At 39.7% G+C, this 24343-nt stretch overlaps 1 protein-coding gene across 1 annotated transcript; it reads left to right on the plus strand.

The window, feature by feature from the left end:
* The first annotated feature begins 168 nt into the window (after positions 1-168).
* On the plus strand, positions 169-23771 carry ATG3 (autophagy related 3). Its single transcript, XM_068959532.1, has 12 exons — positions 169-464; positions 3197-3238; positions 6432-6481; positions 7740-7810; positions 9602-9709; positions 10679-10728; positions 12599-12680; positions 13205-13239; positions 13957-14112; positions 14546-14673; positions 21707-21775; positions 23486-23771. The coding sequence occupies exons 1-12, from the start codon at positions 393-395 to the stop codon at positions 23565-23567; spliced, it is 945 nt and encodes a 314-aa protein (XP_068815633.1). The 5' UTR covers positions 169-392; the 3' UTR covers positions 23568-23771.
* The last annotated feature ends 572 nt before the right edge of the window (positions 23772-24343 follow it).

The following is a 24343-nucleotide window of genomic DNA, read 5'->3' on the forward strand; positions in this document are numbered from 1 at the left end:
CCTTCCGCAGAGGCGCATGCGCGTGGACAGTCAACCACTTCCCCTTCCGGGAAAGTGGACTAGCCGGAAAAGGCGCTGGACTTCCCCCTTGGCCCTGCGCGCGCACACGCCGAGGGGCGGGGCAGCGGCGGCGCCTGCGTGGCTTCGGCCGCCGCCGGGCGCAAGCGCAGAACCGAGGGCCGCGCATGACGCGGCGTTGGCCGCTCATGTGTCACGTGCCGCGGCATGGGGCGGGAGGAGCAAAGGGGAGGGCGGCGCGGCGCGTCACGTGACCGGCACGGGGGGAGGGGGGCGGTGGCGGCCGCTGCCGAGGGGATCGTTGGCCGAGAGGCGTGAGGCGGTTGTGCCGGCGGGGCCCTAGCCCCAGCCCCAGCCCGCCCGGCGGCAGCAGGATGCAGAACGTCATCAACACGGTGAAGGGGAAAGCCCTGGAGGTGGCCGAGTACCTCACCCCCGTGCTCAAGGTGCCGGTCCGCGCGGGCGCGGGGCGGCGGCTGGGGCGCGCGCGCTCTCCCCGGCCGTTAGGGGCGTTAGGGGCGGGGCGGGAAGGGAAGGCAAGGCTGCCCGCCGGGGCCACCCGCAGTGCGGCTGTTTGCCCGGGAGGGCGCACGCCTGCCCGGGGGTGGCCCGGCGGCTGCGGCCTCGGCTGTCTGCGCCGCGGGGGCGGCTTCACGCCGGCGGCCGAGGGTCTCCCCTCACGCTCTCCCCAGGTGGGTGCCCTGGCAGGGGACGGCTGGGCTGGGGCAGCAGAGCATCGGCCCCGATCCTATACCGGCCGCGGGGGTGTTTAAGGGAGAGAGGGAAGCTGAGTTGGAGCTCACGGCGTGTTAGGAGTGGGAGCATCCAGCTGGGCGTTGCTGGCCCTGCTGCTCAAGGAATAACATGCTTCTTGTTGCTGTCTTCTGTTGGAGGAGATAAACTGTAGCTGATTGGGTGACCAGCTGCGGAAGTCAAAAGATGCTTGTGTACTGATAGATTTAAGTCTGGTTTCAGGAATGCTTTGTGATAGGTATTTTAGGTAAAGGTGCAGCTTTTTCAGCTGACAGAAAAAGCTAGTGTCCTCTCCGTTATGTGAGCAGTTATAAAGTTCTGTACTATAGCTTATTTCTGTATAAGCATTACTATACTAGTATAAGCCTGTGTACAGTAAACAAGTGTATACAGTAGAAATAGGTTTTTTTCTTGATAGGAAATTCTAACAGTCTGCTTGTAAAGGTAGACTGCACATCCGTTATATTCCCTATCATTGTTTACTTTGGTAGAAGCAAATTATAAGTGCTTTTTTGCAGTTGTTAGACCATTTACCATGTTTTACCTACTTTTTCCAATACTTCATGTAAAACCCAGCTCTGGATGTGAACGTCTGAGTTTGACTTGTCAGCAGTGCTTTCACTACCAATTCTTAACGTTTTTGTTGTAGATTTTTTTGAAGAAAAAAAAACGTCTACTGTAATTGTTAATAACAGCCACCTCTGTGTTTGTGGTTTACAATATAACCTCCTTATATGCCACATACTCTACAGCTTAAAAAGCTTTGGATTAGAAGATGGTGGCATGCAATTATAAATTGATCTTGTCCCTTGGAGGTAAATAGTATGCTATTGCCTGGATAGTATATGGACCTTTCTAAGGTTGCCCACCAATGTGATATACACAGACTAAAGGGAAGTGGTGACAGGAAAAGGTAAGTGGTTTGTTTACTGTTGTGTAGTTGCTGTTGCAGAGCTGATGTTTTATGCTGGGGATAGAGTGCGGGAACTCTCTGGTAGTCCCTAAACAAAAAGGTACTGGAGGGAAGGGGAGTGGAACTTCCTACACATGGAAAATGATAGTATTCTGAGTATCGGATCCCTTTAAAAGGGTTTTGAAATAAATACTCCAGCTTCTAACTTTGGAAAGAAAGTAGATCTATGTATTGCACTAAGTTACAAGGCACAGAATGTGTATGAAAAAGTGAAAAAGTTACCCTTGGGGAACAGCAGATGGGTATTTTACCTTTGGTCCTATGTAATTCCAGAAACCCACGTTACTATCTCGTGCATGTAGTTAGTGTTGAGGTTAATCAGTTGCCACCAGTGTGGCAGCATAACGCGTTAGGAAGAGTTCAGTTTTATGGTAATCTAAACTTCTAAAGTAGAGTTATTTAGGTTTTTGTTAATTAGCATATAGTGATGCTACAATGTTTGTACGACAGCTGTTTGGCTTATCTTGTTCTTAAATGTCTGCTTGAGAGAAAGAGGTCATGTCAAGCATTAAAAATAACTATGCTTAGCAATGACTGATTTTATGTTATGCTTTTGCTAGTGATTGAATAAGCTGAAATTGTAGCCAGAAGTGAGGCCCTTTTCAGCCACTGCTTTTAGTCTTGATGAGAAAATTATGAGCTCTTCAGGGCAGAAAGTGATGCAGTATTAATGATGGTTAGCAGTGCAGAACTTTGAGTAATAGATGAGGCAAAAAACTTTAGAATTGAGCTACAGTATGGAAATACTGTTCTTATTCAAAAGCTATTCTTGGATATCTCTAATGCTAGGGGGAAGAGGCTTCCTTGGTGCTTGAGGCTTTTCTGAAATAAAAACAAAAACACAAATCTTAATAGGTTCACTCTAGATTTGAATGTGCAAAAATATTGTCTTTAAACTTTCTAGATGTCATCTTTAATGTACAGTGTTTCATGTTGCCATACAAAACTAGATCTTTTTGCTGCCTGTCATCTATTTTGTCCTCCACAAAAACATGATGATATGAGGAAAATCAAAACTGTTTCCGTGTAACGAAGGCATAGAAACAGGAACACGAAAGCTAGTAACTTTCTACATAATTTTAACTACCACTGACATGGTTCGGTCATTCGTTTCATTACTTTTTTTTTTTTTTTTTTAACCTCAGGGCATCGTATTGATACGTTGTACTGCTGCTCAGAGCTTAGAACAGTCCCAAAGAACTGACTGTGAGAATTATTGATTTCAACTGATTTCCTGTCTCTTACTGGCAAATGTAATACTGAGTGCAAGAGATCTCCCTTCCTACAGTCAGTTATGTCTGTAATGAAAGAAAAAAAATACTTTACATATGTGATCTCTTGATGATTCCTCAGATTGTGGAACAAAGTAACAGATATTTTTCTTCACTGGTAAAGTTAGGGACCTTTGATGTGTCAGCAGAGCTCAACATTTCTAAACTTTCTTTATTGCAGGAGTCCAAATTTAAAGAAACTGGAGTAATTACACCTGAAGAGGTAAGTATTTGGAACCTTAGAAATATATTCAGAAAGTATGGAAGTAATGGAAACTTTTACTCAAAAAAGCCATGTTCATTTCAAGCAGTTCATGCCTTTGTCAACTAATTATTGCTTCTTGAAGCAATAATTTCTACAAAGTGGAAGTTCTCAATGACCCTTTTACTCTACAGGGGAAGCAATTCAAATAGTTCAACACCAGAATTCCTCGAGATGACACTTTGCATCTGAATATGAGATGCCTGGTGTGGGTGTCCTCCCCCTCCTCCGCCCCCATTATTGTGTTCTGAAATACAAGTAAGGAAGCTCATGCTGAGTCAACAGCTCAGTTTGTCATGGGAGTTAAGGACTAGACCAGGAATGCAGATATGTGTTGATTTCAAAAGCCCCTCCCATAAACAATGTAGAGGAAAACTTGTACCTCGCATGTCTTGGAAACAGTCCTCTCTTACCTCACTTTTGGTTCTTTCCAAGTCTGTGGCAGGATCATTACATGTGCTTGTCCACAGCAAGCATCCAACGGTTTTTTTTATTACTGTTGTTGTTCTCTATAAGCTTCTTTAGGCTGATTGTCTTTTGGATTGCTGCCAAGCATAGTAGTTTTTTAAAGGAGTCAGCTGTGAAGGAAAAACAACACACGTTTTTCTAGAACTGAAAAAGAAAAAACAGACTGACATACAGCGCTTTTTGACTTTTCCATTCTACGTTTTCTCATATTAGAGTGCTGCTGTGCTGAAAATGCATTGTATTTACAGATGTATAAGAAAGCAATATTAAGATTGGTAGGTAGAATGAAAGAAAGATGAGACAAAAAGCACAAATGCAAAGATAAGATGGAAAAAAAACAGAACAGATGATGGCGGGTTCAAGGAAATAATGTGGACAGCAGTGTTTTTCTTAATGTTGATACCTAGCGTTTTTGTGTTATATTATGTGGCATGCAAGTGCTTGTGCTGTCAGTGGTCCTGAAGAAAAGTGCTTGGAAAACCAGATCTAGCAATACGGTATTTTGCTGTTCTGATAATTTGTATGTATGTATGTGTGTGTGCGCATGTGTATATAGAGTTTATGTATGCACAGCTACACACACACATATATATATGTATTTAAAGAATCAGAAATGTAACTGTTGACAGAGAAAATCTAGATAATGTTCTACTGATGCTTAATCCCTACTTGATCCGTGGGAGAAAACTTTGCAGTAATGCTGAAAGAAAAGGTCCTCCCTGTAGAACAGCAAAAAACACGCTGTGCTACGTTTAACTATTTGTAGCTTTTAAACACCGGTAGGAGAGAATATTGGTAGTATGTATTCTCTGTCTGAAGTTAGAAGCTGATAGGATGAATAAAATGAATTCTTCAAAGCAGTAATCAAAGGAAATGTTATACACAAAGATTTTTTGGTTAGATTTAGGTAGGACTCGAGTATGAATTGCTGGTCATCCCTTGAACAGTCTTTCCTGCTCCCTGATATCTTTGAATGAATTTGGATTACTTGGGTAATGAATGTCAGTTTAACTTTCACTTCCAGTGTTTTAGTCTGAGATACTGACCGTTATCAGACTCGATGGAGTTCTTGTGATTTGGCTCTGAAGATGAATCTAGCAGCAAGAAGGCTAAAGATAACTCATTAATCAAGCTCAACACCCGGTCCCTCTTTTTGTGTATCTGTGCACTTGATGTAATTTTAAGAAATTATTGCCTGAGTCCTTGCTAGTTGATACCTCAGAACGCCACTTGTTCTAATTGCCTATGCAATTTGCCTAAAAGCAAATCTTAAAAGAATCATTCTTTCTAAAAGTAGAAAGAAAAGAAAATGTTGTCCCAAAGTTGTTCTCTTACCAGGTTTGTGATACCAATTCAGGGCTGTAGCGTTAGTGGTTGGGAAGTAGGAAGTGAAACCAGGTAATTTACTTACACTGTCCAAACTGAAGAAAGTGCAAATGAAGTTTAAGGGTTTGGTTTGGTTTTGTAACTTACACTGTTAGACCCAAAAGAGCACTTTACATCAGTGCCACAAACACTGTTCTAATTACTTGAACGTATATATATTTTTATTATGTAAAATTCTGTAACACATGAAACTCCAGCATTCTTCAAAGACTAATGGCTTTCTAAAATTTTCATGCGTGTGTTGCAATAAATTACTCTTTTCTTTCAAGTGAAAAGATTTCTCTTTTTTCTGGAGACTTTTCCTGGAAAGTGGGTGAAAGAAATCGCTTTTGCAGAGATTAAATCTGTTAATCCTTATAGAAGATGTGTTGTTGGATTATCCACTACGCTAACGTGCCTTGCTTTGGAGAACACAGCAAGAAAATGGCTGACATCTTTTCGCAGTACACCTGTGGTGTTACTGTACAGCAGCTTTCAGTCAACTGGGAAGTTGTTACAAACTGGCATTTTAAAACAGGAGAGGAATTGTAGTGATAGGTATGAACCTCAGTTTCAAAACTAATGGATGCAAAAACACAGAAAAAAATCACTCTTCTTAAACATAGGTTTGCCTTCCTTGGGTTAATGCAGAAAGAAAAGTAAGCCATAGCTATGGTCATTACTTAAAATGTATGCTATTTATTCCCCTGCTGCGGTTCTCCTAACGGGTTCAATGAATCGGTGTCAATCTCACTTTTTTCTTCTTGCTGCGAAGCTGTTTTGACCCCTAAAGGAGAACTGAGCCTTTTTGTTTTTTTTTTCTCTTCTTCCCTCAGCTGAACTTTGAGGGGAATACAGAAACGCTTTTATTGGTTTAGTTTTGGGGGAAGCTTAAATTCAATGATTAATCTTCTCACATTAACCTCTCTTCAGTGTCTTTAAAAACTTTGGAGATTGGTAAATAAAACCAATTTCTTCATCACAAAGTAAACAATTGTCTAATAGGCTTTCTTGCTAATTACAAAACTGATAAGTAATAACACAGCTTTTGAAATTTTATCTGAATTTGCTATTGTGAAGTTTAGTACGTACTTCCTTCAGATGAACTTAATTTAATCTTTGTAGGTCTTCAAGGCTAGCTGAGAAATGGAGTGAAAAATATAGTATTAAACAGATGTAAACAGTTATTTTTTCACATAGTTAATTTATCAAAGGAATGTACAACTGAAATATTACTATTGCTAAAGCTGGAGAGTCTGTTCCCTTATACTATATTTAACAGCACGTTTTTTTTTTTTTTCTCTCTTCTTGCCCTTAACAGTTTGTTGCAGCTGGAGATCACTTAGTTCACCACTGTCCTACTTGGCAATGGTAAGTAAAATCAAAGGAATTGCAGAAACCTTGCATCCCTACCTGTGCTTTTACATGGTTTCCGCTGGCTGCAAATACATGGTTGTCTCATTTCAGAATAGTGTGCTGACTCTTGCAGTAGAACTTCTACAGCTTTTTTAATGATGAAGCTATATAAACTTTAAGTCAGGCAGGACTTATTTATTGCTCTTGCTAGTAGCAGTTGTGATGAGGGTTTTTTTGTTTCGTTTGTTTTGTTTTCCTAAGGCTGTACATAAGCTATTATGTTCTGTGAACACTCTCAGTGCCTAAGCTGCACTAGCAGTATGTAGTAGTAGTGTGTCTCCATGAGCGTGTCTTAGCTTTGTTAATTCAAAAAAGCAAAGACCATATCCAACTGGAATTGCTAAGAATTAGTTGTAAGTGGTATATCTTAAACAATCATGTGATAACCAAATTTGGTCAGGGTGGTCCATATCAGATCACTTTGTGCCTTACTTGTCCTCAGAAATCCCTTACCCTTCTCAAGTACAATAAGGGTGCAAAAAAAAGTATTTTCTTGTATTTTATTGGAGTCTTGCATTATAAAAACCAATCAGTTGGTGCCTAGATGGACAGGGCCCATGCAGTCTGCCTCATTAAGGTTCTTGGCTTTATCCTGGGCCATGCAGGGTTGAAGGAGAATGATATGCTCGCATCATCATTTCTTACCTTTTTACTGTCTCCTTCAGAGAAAACACGTTATTAAATCTGGCCGATGTGACAGCAGTTTGGGTCAAGCTATTTAGAGTGTTACAGACTTTTTTCCCATCCAAAAACCACTGAATGTGAAAGCAATGCTTGAGTAATGTGAGTTTGACAAAGATAACTTAAGCTCTAGTGACGATGACCAGGTTTTATATCTCTAGAGGTCTAGCTCTTGCTTTTTCTGAAGTTCCTTTCTACAAATGCTTGGGATCATGTTATTGCCTGTCCTGGTAAATTTCATACAGACTAGGCAATGTTCTGTCAAGCTGCCTTTGGTTGCCTACCTCAAAGTGAAAGTAGTTATTGAAGCAGAGAGTATTTTTATTCCGAAACTCTATATATAGTTTAGGGATGACCAACCTTTTTGATACCATACCTGCATATCAAAGCCTTTGTAAAGGCAAGAGCAAATTCTGGGAATAGGTCAAGAGGAGTATATAAGGTTTTCCTGTTTAAAAATTGAAAATAGAAGGGTTCTTTTGTTTATATCTCATCAAGTTCTCAACCTTTTATGGTGCACTTCATTTTACAGGGCTTCAGGAGAAGAACTAAAAGTCAAGGCTTATCTGCCAACAGACAAACAGTTTTTGGTAACTAAAAACGGTAAGGCTGAAGTTTAAATACAAGCATTCTTAGGACTGATAGCATGGTTGCTTGTGCTATCAAATCTACTGATTATATTGACAGGGGAAGCAAGTATCTTGCACTTCAGATGTTTTAGCTTTGTGCTATTAAAAAACGTTTGAGCTTCTGCACATCTAAAATCTTTTCCTTAGGCCAGATGTTAGTGAGGCTTTACACTAGTAACGTAGCTTGCCTTGCTGGAGTGGAAGTTAAGTTTAAACATCATAAACCTCCTTGTCTGCCTTTTCTTTCTCCAGTCTTCAACTTGTATTCAGCCTCTAACAAGGAAAAAGGGCACTTGTTTTCCTTCTTCTTTTGGAAAACTTGGGTTGTTGAAGAGTTTCCAAAATATCTTTCATGGCAACATTGGTAGTTGTAGTTCTGTATATGATATGTAATTAATATCACTATCACTTTCAATAATAGTGATATACCATTTTAAATCAAATTTTGATTGGATTCGAAGGTATGTATAATACTTGTGGTGACTGTCTCTTTAATAAATGGTGAGAAAGCTAAGATCTTGGCACAACCACGGGGAAACTTTTTTTTTTCCTCAAAAGATCTTGTAGCAAAACATGTCTAAGATTAAATATGCCTTTAGAGATGTACCTGCAGTATTAGGAACAGCCTGAAAAGATTAACTGCACTGGGTTGTATTTCATACTTTGATTTCACTTGCTGGCTTTTAGAGTCTTAGAGTACACTGTCATGTGCAGATGCTAACAGTATTGTTGGACAGACTTTAAGGTGGTCTTGAGAGCTGGATGGCCAAGTGATCTATTTGCAGTTTCTCTTTTCTCCCCCTTCCAGGGTCCTACACTGCTCTGATCCTTCTAAGTCACATTTCAAAAGAAAAATATCTAATACTCGTGTTTCCTGTCCATGGCATCTCTGCTATTAGTGGCACATAGGCCTGCCACGTGGGTAAAAGCTGTGGGCCGGGGAGGTCAAGAGCTGTCTACAGACTCTGTTTCGGAAGTCTGATAAATTGGAGGACTTCTTTTCACATTGATTTTCACCTCCTTTTTCTTTTCTGAAAGATCGAGCAATTTACAAATTCTGTACTTTGTGCAGTAATTGTTTTCCCCAGACTAGTAAAAAAGGAGCATTTTTGGCTTGTTTAAGCTCATGAAAAATGTCTGTTTTGCTGTAATCAGATCTTCACTATTTCTGCGACTATTTTCTGAAACTGTATTTAAATCTGTACTTGAATGGCTCTATAATGTATATGGCTTGAGGTTACTCTAAATAACGCGTTAATTTTAACCGCTTTCATATTTCTAGATGATAAGCTATAATTAAACATGTCTAATATATTGCATAAATAGCTGACTACAAACTTCTAGCAGAATTCTGAGGACAAATCAGATCAGTAAACTCCTGCTAATCTAGGCAAGTTGTCCTCAGACTGAAAGTTGTTTAGTAATGTGAAGAAAACTAACAGGTTGTCTGCAGTCGTAAGCAAATGGGTTGGCAATCTAAGGAAACATAATAACTTAATTCCTTTCTCATCCTTATGGGTCTGGGTGGAAACGGTCTAATGGGTAACAGGAGAATGAACTTTAAGGTTCATTAACTTGCCATAGCAAGTGAGGTACTCTGATATAATTTCATGCTTTTGTAACCAAAAGATAGCTCTAGGATTACTTAAATAAGGACATATGAAAGACCAGCATATTTCAGAAGGCTTTGCAGGACAATTTTTTTACTTCCTTCTGTTTTGTTTAGGAATGGCTGCAATCATTATTGTTTTGCAATTTCTTGTAGTGCCATGCTACAAAAGATGTAAACAGATGGAGTATTCAGATGAACAGGAAGCAATTATAGAAGAAGATGATGGTGATGGGGGATGGGTGGACACTTTTCACAATACAGGTATTCAAAGTCTTATCTCAAACTTTGCTTTTGGTATTCTAAAAGATTTTCTGGTTTTAAACTTAAGATGTAAAATCTTTCTCATGTGTAGATAGCTGTGCATCAGTGTCTAATCTGGAAGAATTAGATTTCACTGTTGGCTACCCAGTTGGTTTGTGTATGACTGCTCAGGTGTTTAGCTATATGCCTATATCGGTCCGAAATAGGTTGCTCTTTAGAGGTTTTGACAATATTTACAAATTATTTATTATACGAGAGGCAATGGGCAAACTGAAACACAGAACCTTCTGTCTGAACATAAGGAAAAACTTCTTCACTGTGAGGGTAACAGAACACTGGAACAAATTGCCCAGAGAGGCTGTAGAGTCTCCATCCCTGGGCATATTCAAAAGCCATCTGGACACAACCCTGGGTGATGTGTTCAAGGTGACCCTGCTTGAGCAGTGGGATTGGACTAGATGATCTCCAGAGGTCCCTTCCAACCTCAACCATTCTGTGATTCTCCGAGTGTTCTGCCAAATAACACGTTGTCATGAGTTCTTTGTTTTCAGCACGCTCAAAAACATTCACAAATGTGTGCCTTGCTTATGAAGCTGAGTTCCATCACTGTGACTTGAGTGCCAGTACACTGAAATACTATCCCAAACTTGCTATTTACACAAATTCTTCAAGATAAAAATTCAAATTACTCTACAGCCTTCTATCAACAAAACTTGTTTGATACATGAGTGCTAGACTATCTGTGTTGCGTGTCACAGGTATGGTCTGTTCATGCTTGTCCAGCACGAAGCATGCTACCAGTACTAAATAAACTACATTTCCAGTTTCTGAAGCTGTTGTGGTCTGTTGTAACCAGAAAGATCATAGTTGCTTTCTGAGACCTCTGTAACCTCTTATTGTAGTATTCTGTAACAAAGAAACAAGCTGCTGTGGTGCAAACTTGTAAAAGTCTTCTTGCTCCTTTAACAGGTATAGTGGGTGCAACGGAAGCAATTAAGGAGATCACACTAGACAGTAAGGTATTTGTTTCTAAACTTTCTTTTATTTCATTACAGGACCTAAAGGCAGTAGAAGTGTTACCTGCACCAATTTAGTACTGTTTGTGAAAGATTAATATATGCTTTGCCGTTAGAAGGCACGTTGTAGATACTGATTGAATGTTGTAGCTCATAGTGTTAGTTTAAGCATGTGCATCCCCTTGTTGCCATGTGTTTACCAAATCAGTGTTCCTCTTGTAATGTCTTTCGCCAGTGTGCTCTTGTGCCAGGCTTCTACAAACTGAAAGTGAAAATCTGTTTACAGTGATACTGTATCTGCATGTCTCAAGCAGCTAATGCTTGAAGATCTAGCATAAAGAAACCTCTATATTGAAAAACATGCAGCAGTGTAAAGTATTTCTTCATAGTCAGTCTTTAGCTACTGCAAGCAGAGTTTGAACAATTTGTTTGACAAGACTTGTGCCCTTACTTTCAGAAGTAATAAAACTGTCTAAATGTATGTGTCTTATTAAATTATCAGTTTCCAAAAATTTCACTCAGTAGCGGGAGCCAAATCTGAAAAAACTAAAACCCTCAGGAAAGTGAGAACATTTGGAAGTACTTGGAGTGGAAATGTCAAACTAACATATTTAAGAAACAGGGAGAAAGGAGCTGAAAGAGACAAAATGCTTTTAAAGACAAGTTGATTGCTAAAATGGAGTTATATCCGTGAATTAGAATAAGTTTGTTAAACATCCAACACAAAGCTTTGTATTCTCAAAATGAGGGAAAAAAGAGAATGTGCTGTCACACACTACTGTATAATTGTAAGCAGCTCGAAACAGTATTGATATGATCAACTCTTGACATACACACGTTTCAAGAGGGACTGTGCTCAGCATAATAAAAATGCCACCTGTACAAGTCAAAAACATAAGGATGTAAGAAACAATTCAAGGAATACCTAAAGATCATCTATTTCTGCAAGCACAGTACTTGCGGAACGTACAGTAATGCATAACTGCCGATGTGTGTTATGGGAGGTTTCACTTCTGATGTATTGTATGTAGAAAAACTGATTCTTGTACAGTACTTCACTTCCTGGACCACAGGTTCAATCCAGAACAGCAAATCTTTGGTTTTTTGTTTATGTACTGTATGCCAAAACACTTAACAGCTTAGTTTCTTACTATTTTTTCCAGCAAGGAAACTGGCCACTTAATGTTTACAATTAAAACAGCTTCTAATATAAGCGATATATATAGGCTGCTATTACGAAAAGAAAAAGCTGGCTAAGGGCTTATGCCATATTCATTTTTGTTGGACTCTGCTTCCTCCATCAACAGTATCAAAATATGATACCTTTTGGCACTCCTATATGTTTTCAAAACAATTACAGAACAGTTGCACAATTGACTCTGAGTTATATCACACCAAATCTTAAACTGCATGTTTAGTCCTATTTATAAGTGCACTTACAGAACCCAGGCACCTTAAACAGGCTCATGTGGTGCTAAAGTTATGTTCTTTGGTGGAAATGTTTTTATTTATTGAGTTTGCCTTTCATTTGAGATAGGCGAGCTTTTTTTTTCTTTCTTTCTTTTTAAGAAAGTGTGGGCTGTTTAATTCCATATTTATTCTTTCTTGCTTATGAATTCCATCATTCCAAGCTGCGAAATCAAAGAATAACTTGATGGATTCTAGGCTAGGATTTTGAAATCAAGTTTGGGAATTACAAATATTTGTGTTCAGAATAGTCCTCATTAATATTGAGGGAGCTGTTTTTCTGGGTAGCTTTATGTATTGACTAGATTTGTAAATACTTTATAAATTTGCTGAGGCTGTTAAGCTATATAGATGTGTCTTAAACACAGCTGTCTTTAAAACAGTATTTTCAATTTAACTTCAAAAGGATAATATAAAAATACCAGAACGTTCAGCATCCTGTGAGGAGGATGATGAGGAAGATGAAGGGGAAGCTGCAGACATGGAAGGTATTTCCTATTAACTTGGATGGGATGTACTTTTGCAGGCCTATAACTAAAGCAGTATGCTTTAAGAAAATACTACTATTCCTTTTTGTGGAATTCCTGCTAAAAATCTCAACAGGCTCTTGCTCTCTGCCTTCTTTCATATGGACTTATTGAGGCATGATTTCTCTAACTCATGAGTAATACTGCATGAGTTCTAATGACTGGAAAATTAGTTTGAGTAGCAAAACAGATCCAAGTAAGCTAAAATTAGAGATTTAATACAGGTTCATTCCTGCTTCATAGCTAGACTTGAACTCTGAAATTTGTCTACTAAAAAACTTGTGTTTAAGGGTTGCTTATTGTGTACTTAGTTTGGGTAGTACTTGATTTAAGAAAAGAGTATTGTGTGGTTTGGGGTTTGGGAAATCTGCCCAAATAAAACCTCTTTAGATACATGTAGATCTTTTTTTTAAGGAATTGTTTCTGAATGAGAAATGACAGCTAGCTACAAGCTGAACACAGAATTTTATGGGTCTTCTTTTCAGAATATGAAGAAAGTGGGCTCTTGGAGACAGATGATGTAAGTGAACAGTTCTCTATCTCATCTGTTGCAGTGCATGTTACTGATATGAGCACAGGCCAAGTAAAAATAATGCTGACAAATGGCTGACATAAGCTTTTTATGAGCAGTGGGACTGAGCCTGGTTTCCTGTGGATTTGTCTCCTGCATACCTACTGCAATAATCTTAACTCTTAGGTCACCAGAGATTTTACTTGCTGATTTTTGCATTCTCCACTCATCCCTTCCACTTTGCTTGCATACAGTTAACAGGAGGTACCAGTGCCGTGGTTGTTCTTGAGGTCCCTATGTGGTGATTGACTGGCTTATGGGTTCAATAGATTACACTAATGCCCTAGGCTGTCATGAGAGACGTGAGGGCATCACTAATTTGGAGCATTCTCCTAAATTATTCATGAAACTTGCATAAACTGAGGCTTCCACCTTCTGAACTGGAATTGTCTGTTGGGCTCAAAAGTTGCTGGAGAAAGGAGGGAGGAGGATCTGACAGTGTAGTTGCATGCTTTCTTTAAAAAAAGCAGACTTTAATTTTAAAAGGAGGGGAATTGATACTTCTAACTTTAAAAAAAATGCACTTATTAATGTTCACTTAAGATCATTAACTTCAATTTTCATAGCCTTAGAAAACTACTTAGAATGGGAGAAGAGATAAGACCTAATGTGCCAGTAGGTGTGTTATATTGCTTACTAATGTTGTCCTTTTACCTTGAAAACCAGGCAACGCTTGACACAAGACAGATTGTGGAAGCTAACAAAGCTAAAGTCGATGTTGGAGGGGAAGATGCTATTCTGCAGACTAGAACTTATGATCTCTACATCACTTATGACAAATACTACCAAACTCCAAGACTCTGGTTATTTGGATATGATGAGGTATAGTTTTTTTTTTTCCCCTCTTATGAAATTAGACTCACAGTGGAAAAAATAGCATAGCTATTCTGTTGCTACTTGCCTATACACAGTTAAAGTTAAAAGGAGGAAATAGTGAGAAAGCCAGTATATCATTGCAGCTAGGACTTACAGAACTTGCAAGAAGTAGAAACAGTTAAATAGCCTGCAAATTTTACTTGGTAACTTAGCAAAACTTGGAAGAAAGCAAATCCAGCTTCTTGGAATCCAGCGGTATTATGCCTATGCCATATGGATTTTAAAGCTCTCAGTTCCTTCAGTGTCCCTTAGGAACTGTGTTTTTTAGATATTTGTAACTTAAGGAACATCATAAGTTAGCCGTGTTAGAATTGCTGAGAAGGAGCAAAAGATTTTTGTTAGTAATGCTTTTGTTCTTACATTCCTTTTCTCTTTCTAGCAACGGCAGCCTCTAACAGTAGAGCACATGTATGAAGATATTAGTCAAGATCACGTCAAGAAAACGGTGACAATTGAAAACCATCCTCATCTTCCTCCTCCTCCCATGTGCTCAGTTCATCCATGCAGGTAAGTCTTTGTTTCTGGCCTGATTCAGCAGGCAGACATAAGGCATTTTACTGGCCTTGTTAAGGACTGAGTTCAGAGTTTTTTGGATATGTTTGCACAGTTGACTGTTGTAGTGGTCTGTTGGCTCCTGAGAGAGGATGGAAGACAGACAGTGGTAGTTCCCTGAAGTGATTCCAGTGCCTGCTTCTGGAAGTGTGTTACATAATTAGAGCTCGCCTCTTTGTGTTCAACTCGTTTTGCAACTTTCCTATGGACTCCAGAAGATGGCAGGCTACCAAAACTCTCTGTAGAAGAATGTTTTCCCATGCTTTCTCTTAGTTCATTGCTTTTCGGGGGGTGGGGAAGTATAGTGTATACTTTGGGAACAGGAAGAGCTGTTTTGAAGTAAAATAACTGTTTCTTATTTTGTAAAAACTACCTTCTGCTCCCCCTAGATGTCTTTGGAATTTTATGGTGGTAAATGGTGGTAAATTTTTACGGTCCTGCAGTTGCTACACTGAAATATTTGTTGAACATAAGGGCAAAGCAGTCATGTTTCTGAGGGTGTCTTCTGTGGCATTTTCCACACTTCTCACCTAAAATATAGAGAGACTGTAGTTAGACTAGCTACACAGATAGTTTTCCTAGGTCTTTGAAGGTGCCTTTCCTCTTAGGCGTAGGCCTTTAGTGATACAGAGCCAGCATCTTAAGCCGTGCAATTTCTCAATGCTTTGATAGTATGAAGGTCTTGGAGATGTGAGTTTATGCTTTTGTTATCTAAACAAAAGCCTTTTATTATCTAAAAAAAGACACTCTTTTGAGTTGTCTTGCATATATGGAAAAAGTTCAAATTTCCAGTTTGAGCCATGCAAATTTTTTCTTTTGAAACTTGACTTGAAGAAACACTTTAACATGAAAGCTTTTCGTTGACAAGCTTGTGGTGGCTTTTACAGGCTCAAACAGCTTTGTTTCCAGTTTAGGCTTTCTTTGACCATAAAGTTAGCCCTGGGAAAGATATGCTTTTCCTTATAGAGACAGTGAGGAAGCTTTGCACAAGTTGGTGGCTAGCCTTGGTCATCCTGTTATGAAGATGCATATCCATGGTCTTTGTAATTCCCATCTTTCATTTCTTAGTTCTTCAACCACTGCTTTAGAACAGCCGTTGGTTTCACCGAGCCCTCAGGTCCAGACAATACTGAGCAGGGAAACCATTCTACAACTGGGAAGCAGCTTTTTCCCCAGTTTAGATGACTTCTAGAAAATAAATAGTAAACTTCATTATTGTTCTTTAGATCCGCAGGGTTAGCCTACACTAGCGCAATAGTCCTGTGAAAATGTCTGTCTCAATGCTCAAGAGTAGTTCAGAAAGCAGACAGAATTCAGAGAACTATTAGGAAAAGAAGAATGAATAAAACAGAAGACTGCAGTAGTCCTCTGTATTAATCTGTGGGACCATCCACATGCGGAATACTGCAGTACAGCTTTGGTCACTCATTATATGTTCTTTGAGATGAAGGAAGACTGAAACTGGAAAAGGTGGAGAATGGAGAGGGTAACTATAATAACTGAAGGGTATGAAGGTGTTTCAACTAAGAAACAGTTGAATAACCTGGTACCCTTCAGCTTGGAAGACAGCTGACAGTGGCCTCCATCATGCCACTGGAGGTGAATAAGTAGCAGATGTTCAGTCTTTTCCAATAGCAAAACCAGTGGTATTGAATGCAACTTACAGGTGAAACGTTCAAAGCAAACAAAAGGAGTAAACTCTGTGCACAACACCTAATTAAATATTAATTTAAATTGCCTCAGTAAGGCTTTAGACGCTGTCTCTCGTAACATCGTCATAGGCAAGTTAATAAAGTACGGGCTAGATAAGCAGACAGTGAGGTGATTTGAAAACTGGCTGAATAGCAAAGCTCAGAGGGTTGTCATAGGTGGTGCAAAGCCTGGTTGGAGGCTGTAGCTCACAGTGTACCGCAGGGGTCAATACTCTGTCCAGTATTGTTCAACTTATTCATCAATGACCTGGATGAAGGGATAGAGTGCCCCCTCAGCAATGATACAAAACTGGGAGGAGTGACAGATACACCAGCGGGTTGTGCTGCCATTCAGAGCAACCTCAACAGGCTGGAGAGATGGGCAGAGAGGAACCTTCTGAAGTTCAATAAAGGGAAGCGCGGAGTTGTGCACCTCGGGAGGAATAACCCCATGCCCCAGTACAGGCTGGGGGCTGACCTGCTGGAAAGCAGCTTTGCAGAGAAGGACCTGGGAGTGCTGGTGGACAACAAGTTGACCATAAGCCAGCAATGTGCCCTTGTGGCCAAGAAGGCCAATGGGATCCTGGGCTGCATTAGGCAGAGTGTTGCCAGCAGGTCGAGGGAGTTGATTCCCCCGCCCCTCTCCTCAGCCCTGGGGAGGCCTCACCTGGAGTCCTGTGTCCAATTCTGGGCTCCCCAGCACAAGAGAGACATGGCGCTACTGGAGAGAGTCCAGCGGAGGGCGACAAAGATGATGAGGGGACTGGAGCATCTCTCCTCTGAAGAAAGGCTGCGAGAGCTGGGCCTGTTCAGCCTGGAGAAGAGAAGACTGAGAGGCAATCTCATCAATGTGTACAAGTATCTGAAGGGAGGGTGTCAAGAGGATGGAGCCAGACTCTTCTCCGTGGTGCCTAGCAATGGGACAAGAGGCAACGGGCACAAACCCAGGGAGTTCCATCTGAACATAAGGAGAAACTTAGGTGACCCTGCTTGAGCAGGGGGATTGGACTAGATGATCTCCAGAGGTCCCTTCCAACCTCAACGATTCTGTGATTCAGAAAGCAATATGACGTTAATTAAAGGAAAATACTGTCAAAGGTTGTTAAGGGTGAAATTATTGTTTCTGAATTAGTCCCTAGGGTGACATACTGCTGAAGACTGCAGGAGTATTTTGTGGCACTGCTAGATGCTTGCTCTGGCCTCTTTCTTGAGCAACTTCTGTGAGCTTGTTGGACAAGAAGCAAGTCTAGACAGACGCTTGGTTTGATGCAGTAAGGTCATTCTTGTACCGTATGAACGCATCAGTCTTAATATGTCAATCTGTATGTCGATCTTGATGATATTATTTGCTGTCTGCAAGATTTTGGAATTAAAAGTAAATGCAGCTCCTTGCATAACTGGTGTTTTTGAAGGAGTGTCAGGTGATATAAATGTAGGAGGGCATAACAGACTGGCTAGGAAAATGATTAATCAGAGCAAAGGAGAAAGAAATCTGAAGCTGTGGCTTGATTTAGAGCCCTGCTAATGAATTTTTTGGGAAGAAGCCTCTGTTGATGGATGCAGGTTCCCAAGATAAGTGGGAATGACAGCCCTGGCTGGTTAGGTTAAGCAGTGGGTTTTATGTAGTCACAGCCTACAGTGTAACCCATTTAATACATTTTGCAAATTCCTCTGCAGAGGAAGAACAACAGATCTAAGACTAGCCTGTGAATTCACTTTGAGATCCTTCATGGAGGGGAGCTGTTAGTATATGGTTCATTTCTTCCTCTGAAGCAAGTGAAGTGCCAGTGCCTTTGTTACGTAGTCCAAATCTGCTCTTGAAGAAACTGTTTGCGTTATGATACTTCTTCCAGTTAATCTTTTTAGGATGGAAGAGCAACTTAATATTGCAGTGAGACATTCACTGGTAGTCTTAGAAGATGTAGAGAGAACTGCCAAGCGTTTCTCAAAAAAGAAGGCCTTCTAGTTGACTGGCAACTGCTTCTGATATTGCTGATGCAGCTGCTTGACTTTGGAAAGGTTTGACAGGGTCATCCTGAAACGTGAAGGAAGTGGCTAACTGATAGTATATCTAAAATGAGTTTTTAATGGTATTCTGTGAAACAGCTAGGTGCCAATACTGTAGAGTCCTTGGCTAAATGAATTGTCTCACGCTGCTTGACTCTTGAAGCATTAAATATGTTCTTTTGTTCCCTAAGGTGAACTATTCCATTTCCTTAATTTAATAAGGTTTGCAACTAAGAAGGTCTATAATTGCAATGTTTAGCTAGCTCTGCTGTTGTTGCTTTCCTGCATGTTACAAAAATTGTGTAATGTGGGATGTTTAGATGGTGCTAAACTCACTTGGCTGTTTGTGTCGCGTATATCTTCATACCCTGCATCAAAGAAAGGCATTGAAATGGGGGAACGTCACTGTTGGCTACTAGGGATTGCTTCTATTTTGAGTAGTCAGTTGAAACTGTTCATTTGGCAGCTCTGGTGGAAGTTATATTTCTTGTCAGCATTTTTATCATTTATTTCTTATGACGGTGGGAGGAACTTAGTTACTTCCTCATTAATTGGCTGCAAACTGATGTAATCAAATTTCTCAGTGGGTTTTATGTGGGTTTTATGAATGGACTATCAAGCTGGCTAACAACTAAACACATCTATAATTGGATATGATTTACTTGTGTTAATTCCAAGGATTTTTTTTCCTCTGTTTTGGAATAGTTGGTGATAGCCTTCTAAGGTCTTGGTTCTTCTTTTTTTTTTTTTTTTTTCCTGTGTAAGTACTCTTTAAGTACGTGCAGGGAAGTGGGTAGAGATAACTGCAAGGACTACTGAATTGTACATCTTAAGGTTAACTGAGGGTTCTTGCAGATTCTGAAAGCTTCAACTAAAGATGACCAGTCTTTTTTTTTTTTTTTTAAACACACTTTTTACATACTTGTCTCGTGTGTGAGCAGTTACACACACTGAATCAAATTTATAGCTAAATTTCACTTAAAAGTACATTGTCCTAAGGAGCATTGACTTCTACTCTTTGTTATGAAGCCTTAATAGTTGTCCACTACGCTGAAAGCCCTGTGGAGGGCTTTTTTTTTATCTCTTTGGACTCGGGTGGAAGGGGGAGACCACACCAATCACTCCTCCTTTTTCTATATGTCAGGAGGGCCCTTATTTTTAACCTTTACTTTCTGATGATATATATTTCCCTTCCAGCTGAAACGCAGACAATGTTAGTTTAACAGCTGTGCTGAACTGAATTCCAATATGAAATTAGTGTCAAATCTTTTGACTGAAAGCTTTGGTCGCTTTCAAAGTGGAAGAGAGGTCTTCAGTTAGGAAGTGAACACTCTCAATGTGAGTCTAAAAAATAGGCTTCTCTGAGCTTATTTTGACCCCTTAATGTGTAATCTTTATATCTGTCTAAACTTCTTTTCAGTAGGAACAGCAGTGTCTGACTGACTTAGAGTAGGAATAACAACTCCTTATTACTTTAACCACCTCAATAGTCAGTTGATACACTTGAAAGTAAACCTGTATTTTGGGCCAGTACGAAAAAATATCCCATCACTACAGGCAAGGTCAAAGCTTAAATTTTGACAGTGGCCAGGTTCCTGTGTCAAAGCAGCTAGCTCTGGCGCCTGATATGACAAGTGTGTTCTGCAGAGGCATGATGTGGAGCCAATAGAATTGGAATCAACTGTTAATTGGAATCAACGGCCTAGCTGATTTGTAAGGAAAAACAGCATAGCAAATGACAAATGCTGACCTTCAGTATTTCTCCAGACTTGCATGTTCCTGATTACAGTATGTTTTGGAAACTTTGCAACAGCTTCCTTCCTCCTGTTCCTAGTCACTGTCAGCATGATTAGCTTTGGGAGTAAACTTTTAAATGCCAATTATTAGTCAGCTGTTTAGGTGTACATCATGGTATCAAAGCATGTTCAGTAAGTTGCACGCTTACCAGTCTTCCTTGCTCTCAGTAAGCACATTGGTTGTTTCAGGATGAATATTTTGAACTAACATTGTTAAATAATTTTCAGTGTTGTATTGGTGGGTGTCCATCATGTCCTACATGGCCTCGCTGATTAAGGATTGAATGCAAAATCATGAGTTTAAAACAGAAAAGTTGCAGGGTAGATTTAAAAAAAAAATCACTTATACAACCTAGGATTTTTTTTGTTTATTTGTTTTAACTCAATTGGTCGTGCAGTGGTTCTTTCCTCTGACTTGGTGTGCTCTTTATCTCATGATTTATGGGGTGTAAGAGCTATCCTGAAAAGACGACTATTACTTCTGGACTTTAACTGGTCATGAAAAGATCTGAAGTCTCCATCCTTGGAGATATTCAAAACTAGATCAGGTGGGATCATGAGCAACCTGTTCTAGTTCATCCTGCTTTAAACAGGGGCAGTTGGAATAGACAATGTCCAGAGTCTCTTCCAACCTCAGCTATTCTGTGATTCCACGATATGTTTGCAGCATCAGCTTTGTACTCAATTGTTTGTGTGGTTTGTAATAGGTCCGCTGTGACACTGATCACTTAAAGTCAAAACACTGATCTAATTAAGTGCTTGTCCTCTGAGAGTGCTTTACAATAATAGTCTAATTTAAAGTGCTTGTCAGCACCGGGGCACATTTTTAATCATGAGAAAGCAGAAGGTACTTTAAAGAACTATTAAATTAATCTGCCATTGAATCCAAGTTACAGCTGTGGCCAGAGAAGGTTTCCATATCGTGAGTCAGTCCCAGAGCAGCAACAGTTCCGAATTCAGACAGGGTTGATTTAGCCCTGCTTTCCCTAGGAAACTCAATAAGAGCTGCATAAGTGTTTGATACCTCTTAAATTCTGCAAATTTAAGAGTGCAGCAGAGGAAGCTAACAAAGTTGCATCATCTTCAGGGATCAGCTGGGAACTTCTGGTGGATTGCTGATGATGAAGAGGATTAGCTTCTGGAGACTTACCTGGTGTCTTCTATGGAATTTAGCAATTAACAAAATTATGCTAGCCACAAGCAAAACATACTGCCTCTCATTATGACACTCTGTCTGGATTGCAGCATAGAGCATCTTTCTGTTTCCTTGTAGAGGCAAGAGGCTGACAGATAACGTTGCATTCATCATTTAACGTTCTTTCAGTTATTTTGGGGGCTTTTTTCCTAGTAAATTAGTAAAAAGTAAAATTTCTTCTTGCTGCTTTTGAAGCTAACCAGCCAAAACTATTTAATTTGCACAAAACCTGATCTTGTTGAGATGAAGGAGTTACTTTGCTTTTAAAATACCTTTACTGTTTCTGATTTGTTTTTTAGGCACGCAGAAGTGATGAAGAAAATAATTGAGACTGTTGCAGAAGGTGGGGGAGAACTTGGAGTTCACATGTATCCTTTTTGATTACTACATGGTATTATTAGAGGATTGCTGCAGTGTAAGGCGCTAATCTGTGCCTTGGGGTTCCAAAACTGGAATGCAGTGGTACGTGAAAGTAGTCAACAACTGTTTGTGGTAGTACTTACTGTAATGGTGGGCTGAGCACCTTTATACAACAGACACAGCTAATCAGTTGTCTGGAGAATGAGAGGGGGAGCAGGAGCCATAGCAGAAAGTAGTGAAGATTGAAGGGACAGGGTTGAGCCCTTGTTTTTAGGGGTATGAGAAAGGTAGCTGGGAAGGATGTATTAGAAGGATGCAGCTGGAGCTTCATAGGCTGGCCAGAATATCGTCACTGCTGTTGGTACCTGAGCAAGTAAAGTTTGAGAATCTATGGTATAATATGATCACAAGGTAAAAGATTCAAGAATATAAGATATGCTATTACTATAGCAGATTCAGATCTGATATTCAGTTTCTGAAAGGTGTGGACAATATGAGCAGTGTTTAAAAGACCTTATATTCATTAAACATTCAGCAAACAGAAAAGCATTGAGAGTGACTGAAACAGTTCTGAACATCAATATTTAATGCCTTAGACTTTCCTTTTAGTGAAGTGACTGTTATTAGTTATGCCTATAGTAATTGCTACAATGCAATTCTGACTGAAGTAACCTCCATGGTAGGAGCAAGTATGTCCGTTTAAAGTAGTGATCTAACCGCTTTTACTGCGAGAAGGCAGGGAAGGTGGGGATAGAGGGAAATTGCTGAGCAGGTGTAGGTCCTGAATCAGAAAGATTCATGCTCACCATGTAAGTTGAGACCTGTTCAAATCGTGCAGTAAGCAACTGAGACTGAACTGGAAAGTAAATTTTATGACTGAGTAGTTCAAGTTTTCCACTTCTCAATAGTTAGAAATAGCTTATTTTCAAGATCTTGATTACTTTTTTTTTTTTTAAATCTCTGTTTATAGGCAGTTTTTCACTTCATTATCATTGAGTTTGTGTTTGTTGAGAAATGATCTATGACTGATATGCCAAAATGGTAGGCTTTACTTCTGTGCAATACCCGTGTAACTAGTTTATTTTTTGAGTTGGCTGTCTGCCACAGTGCCAGGTGGGCAGATGTTTCAGTTTACAGTTATTGAGCATACTGCAGATTCAAGCCCAATGTGCTTTCCAAGGTGACTTGTACAAGGGGGACTGGGAAGGTCTCTGTTACAAAGACAGACTTCTCAGCTTAGCAAAGCTAATTGTTCTACTTTCCCTCATCAACAGGAAGGACCTCTTCCAAAGGATGATTAAGAACAGCAGCATATTTCTTTTTCTGAGCTTCTGAAACAGTCTGAGGAGCCTGACTTTCCCTGCAACTACAGGAAGGTAGCTAGTGATTAGCCTTGCTAGGTGCGAATTTGCCTTAGCATTTATCAGTACCAAATGTTAAATGTGTAAATGGAGGGGTAAATGTTTAAGTGTGGTTTTAATAAGATTCACTGAAAGTAAAGCAGGGAAATTGGCCTAAAGTTAACTTAAAACAGTAAGGTCTGAGTGTTTGGGCAAGCATCAGATATCATTACCAAAACTCTGTCTTAATTCTCAAGTCTCTTAACTGTTAATTTACCATTAGCAGGAAATACTGGTGGGCAGATCATGTGGATGTGATTTTTGCTTTATTTTATGCGATTTCTAGCTATTATGCCTTTTCCTTAACTAGAAACTCAGGTATCTTCTTATTTTCTTGAAATTTGTACAAGCGGTCATTCCAACAATAGAATATGACTACACAAGGCACTTTACAATGTAACTAAAATAAGAGATGTTCTCTTCTACTCATCAAATCTGACTTTTTTTTTTAAATAACCCATCCATGTGACTTACTCAACATTATACACAATTTCTGTAATTCTAACCTTTTATCAAGTTGATGCATTAAAATAAACTGTTCCATTACCAGCCTTTTAATAAAAATCTTTGTGTGTAATAAATAAATCACTTTCATTCCTATACACATACTGCACGAAGAGGTGGAATTTTTTTCTCAATAGTTCTTTCAGCTTCCTTTCAACAGAAGACTATAGTTTCTCTCTATCAGAAGGTAAAACGTGTTTTTGAGTAGAAGCCTAATGCTTTGGCTTCGTGAAGATGATTCCTGAAAATGTGATTTTTTTTCCCCTCCCCCCGTTTTAAATTTATGTGTGAGCTGACTTTTTTCCTAGTTATGAACGGTATGTTTCCCCCTAACTGCAGCCCAGCTTTGAGAGCTCAAAGAAAATAACTAGTAATTATGTTATGAAAACTTAACTACATGTTACAGCTATTTTAGTTTAACTTACCAGTCTTTGAAAAATCTTGCACAAGCCTAAGTGTAAATCTGCAGTGTTTTGCGATGACTTTTTGGGAAAACGAAGGAGGACTAGTAGTATGTAGTCTGTTCAGCTTATAATAAAGGCAAGAACAGTTTTCTGACACAATTGCAGGTTCGATGGGAGAGAAGACTGCTATGCTAGAGCTGGGTTCAATCCTGATAACTTGTCTCTACCTTAGCTACCTTACTTGATAATTTGATAGCGCTGCTTCCAT

Source organism: Struthio camelus, chromosome 1 (genome assembly GCF_040807025.1).
Source record: "Struthio camelus isolate bStrCam1 chromosome 1, bStrCam1.hap1, whole genome shotgun sequence".
Taxonomy (NCBI): Eukaryota; Metazoa; Chordata; class Aves; order Struthioniformes; family Struthionidae; genus Struthio; species Struthio camelus.

Coding starts and splice junctions, on each gene's coding strand:
- ATG3 (XM_068959532.1), top strand. CDS start 393: ATGCAGAACGTCATCAACACGGTGAAGGGGAAAGCCCTGGAGGTGGCC. Junction 3,239..6,431: donor GAGTAATTACACCTGAAGAG/GTAAGTATTTGG, acceptor TGCCCTTAACAG/TTTGTTGCAGCTGGAGATCA. Junction 12,681..13,204: donor GGAAGCTGCAGACATGGAAG/GTATTTCCTATT, acceptor TCTTCTTTTCAG/AATATGAAGAAAGTGGGCTC.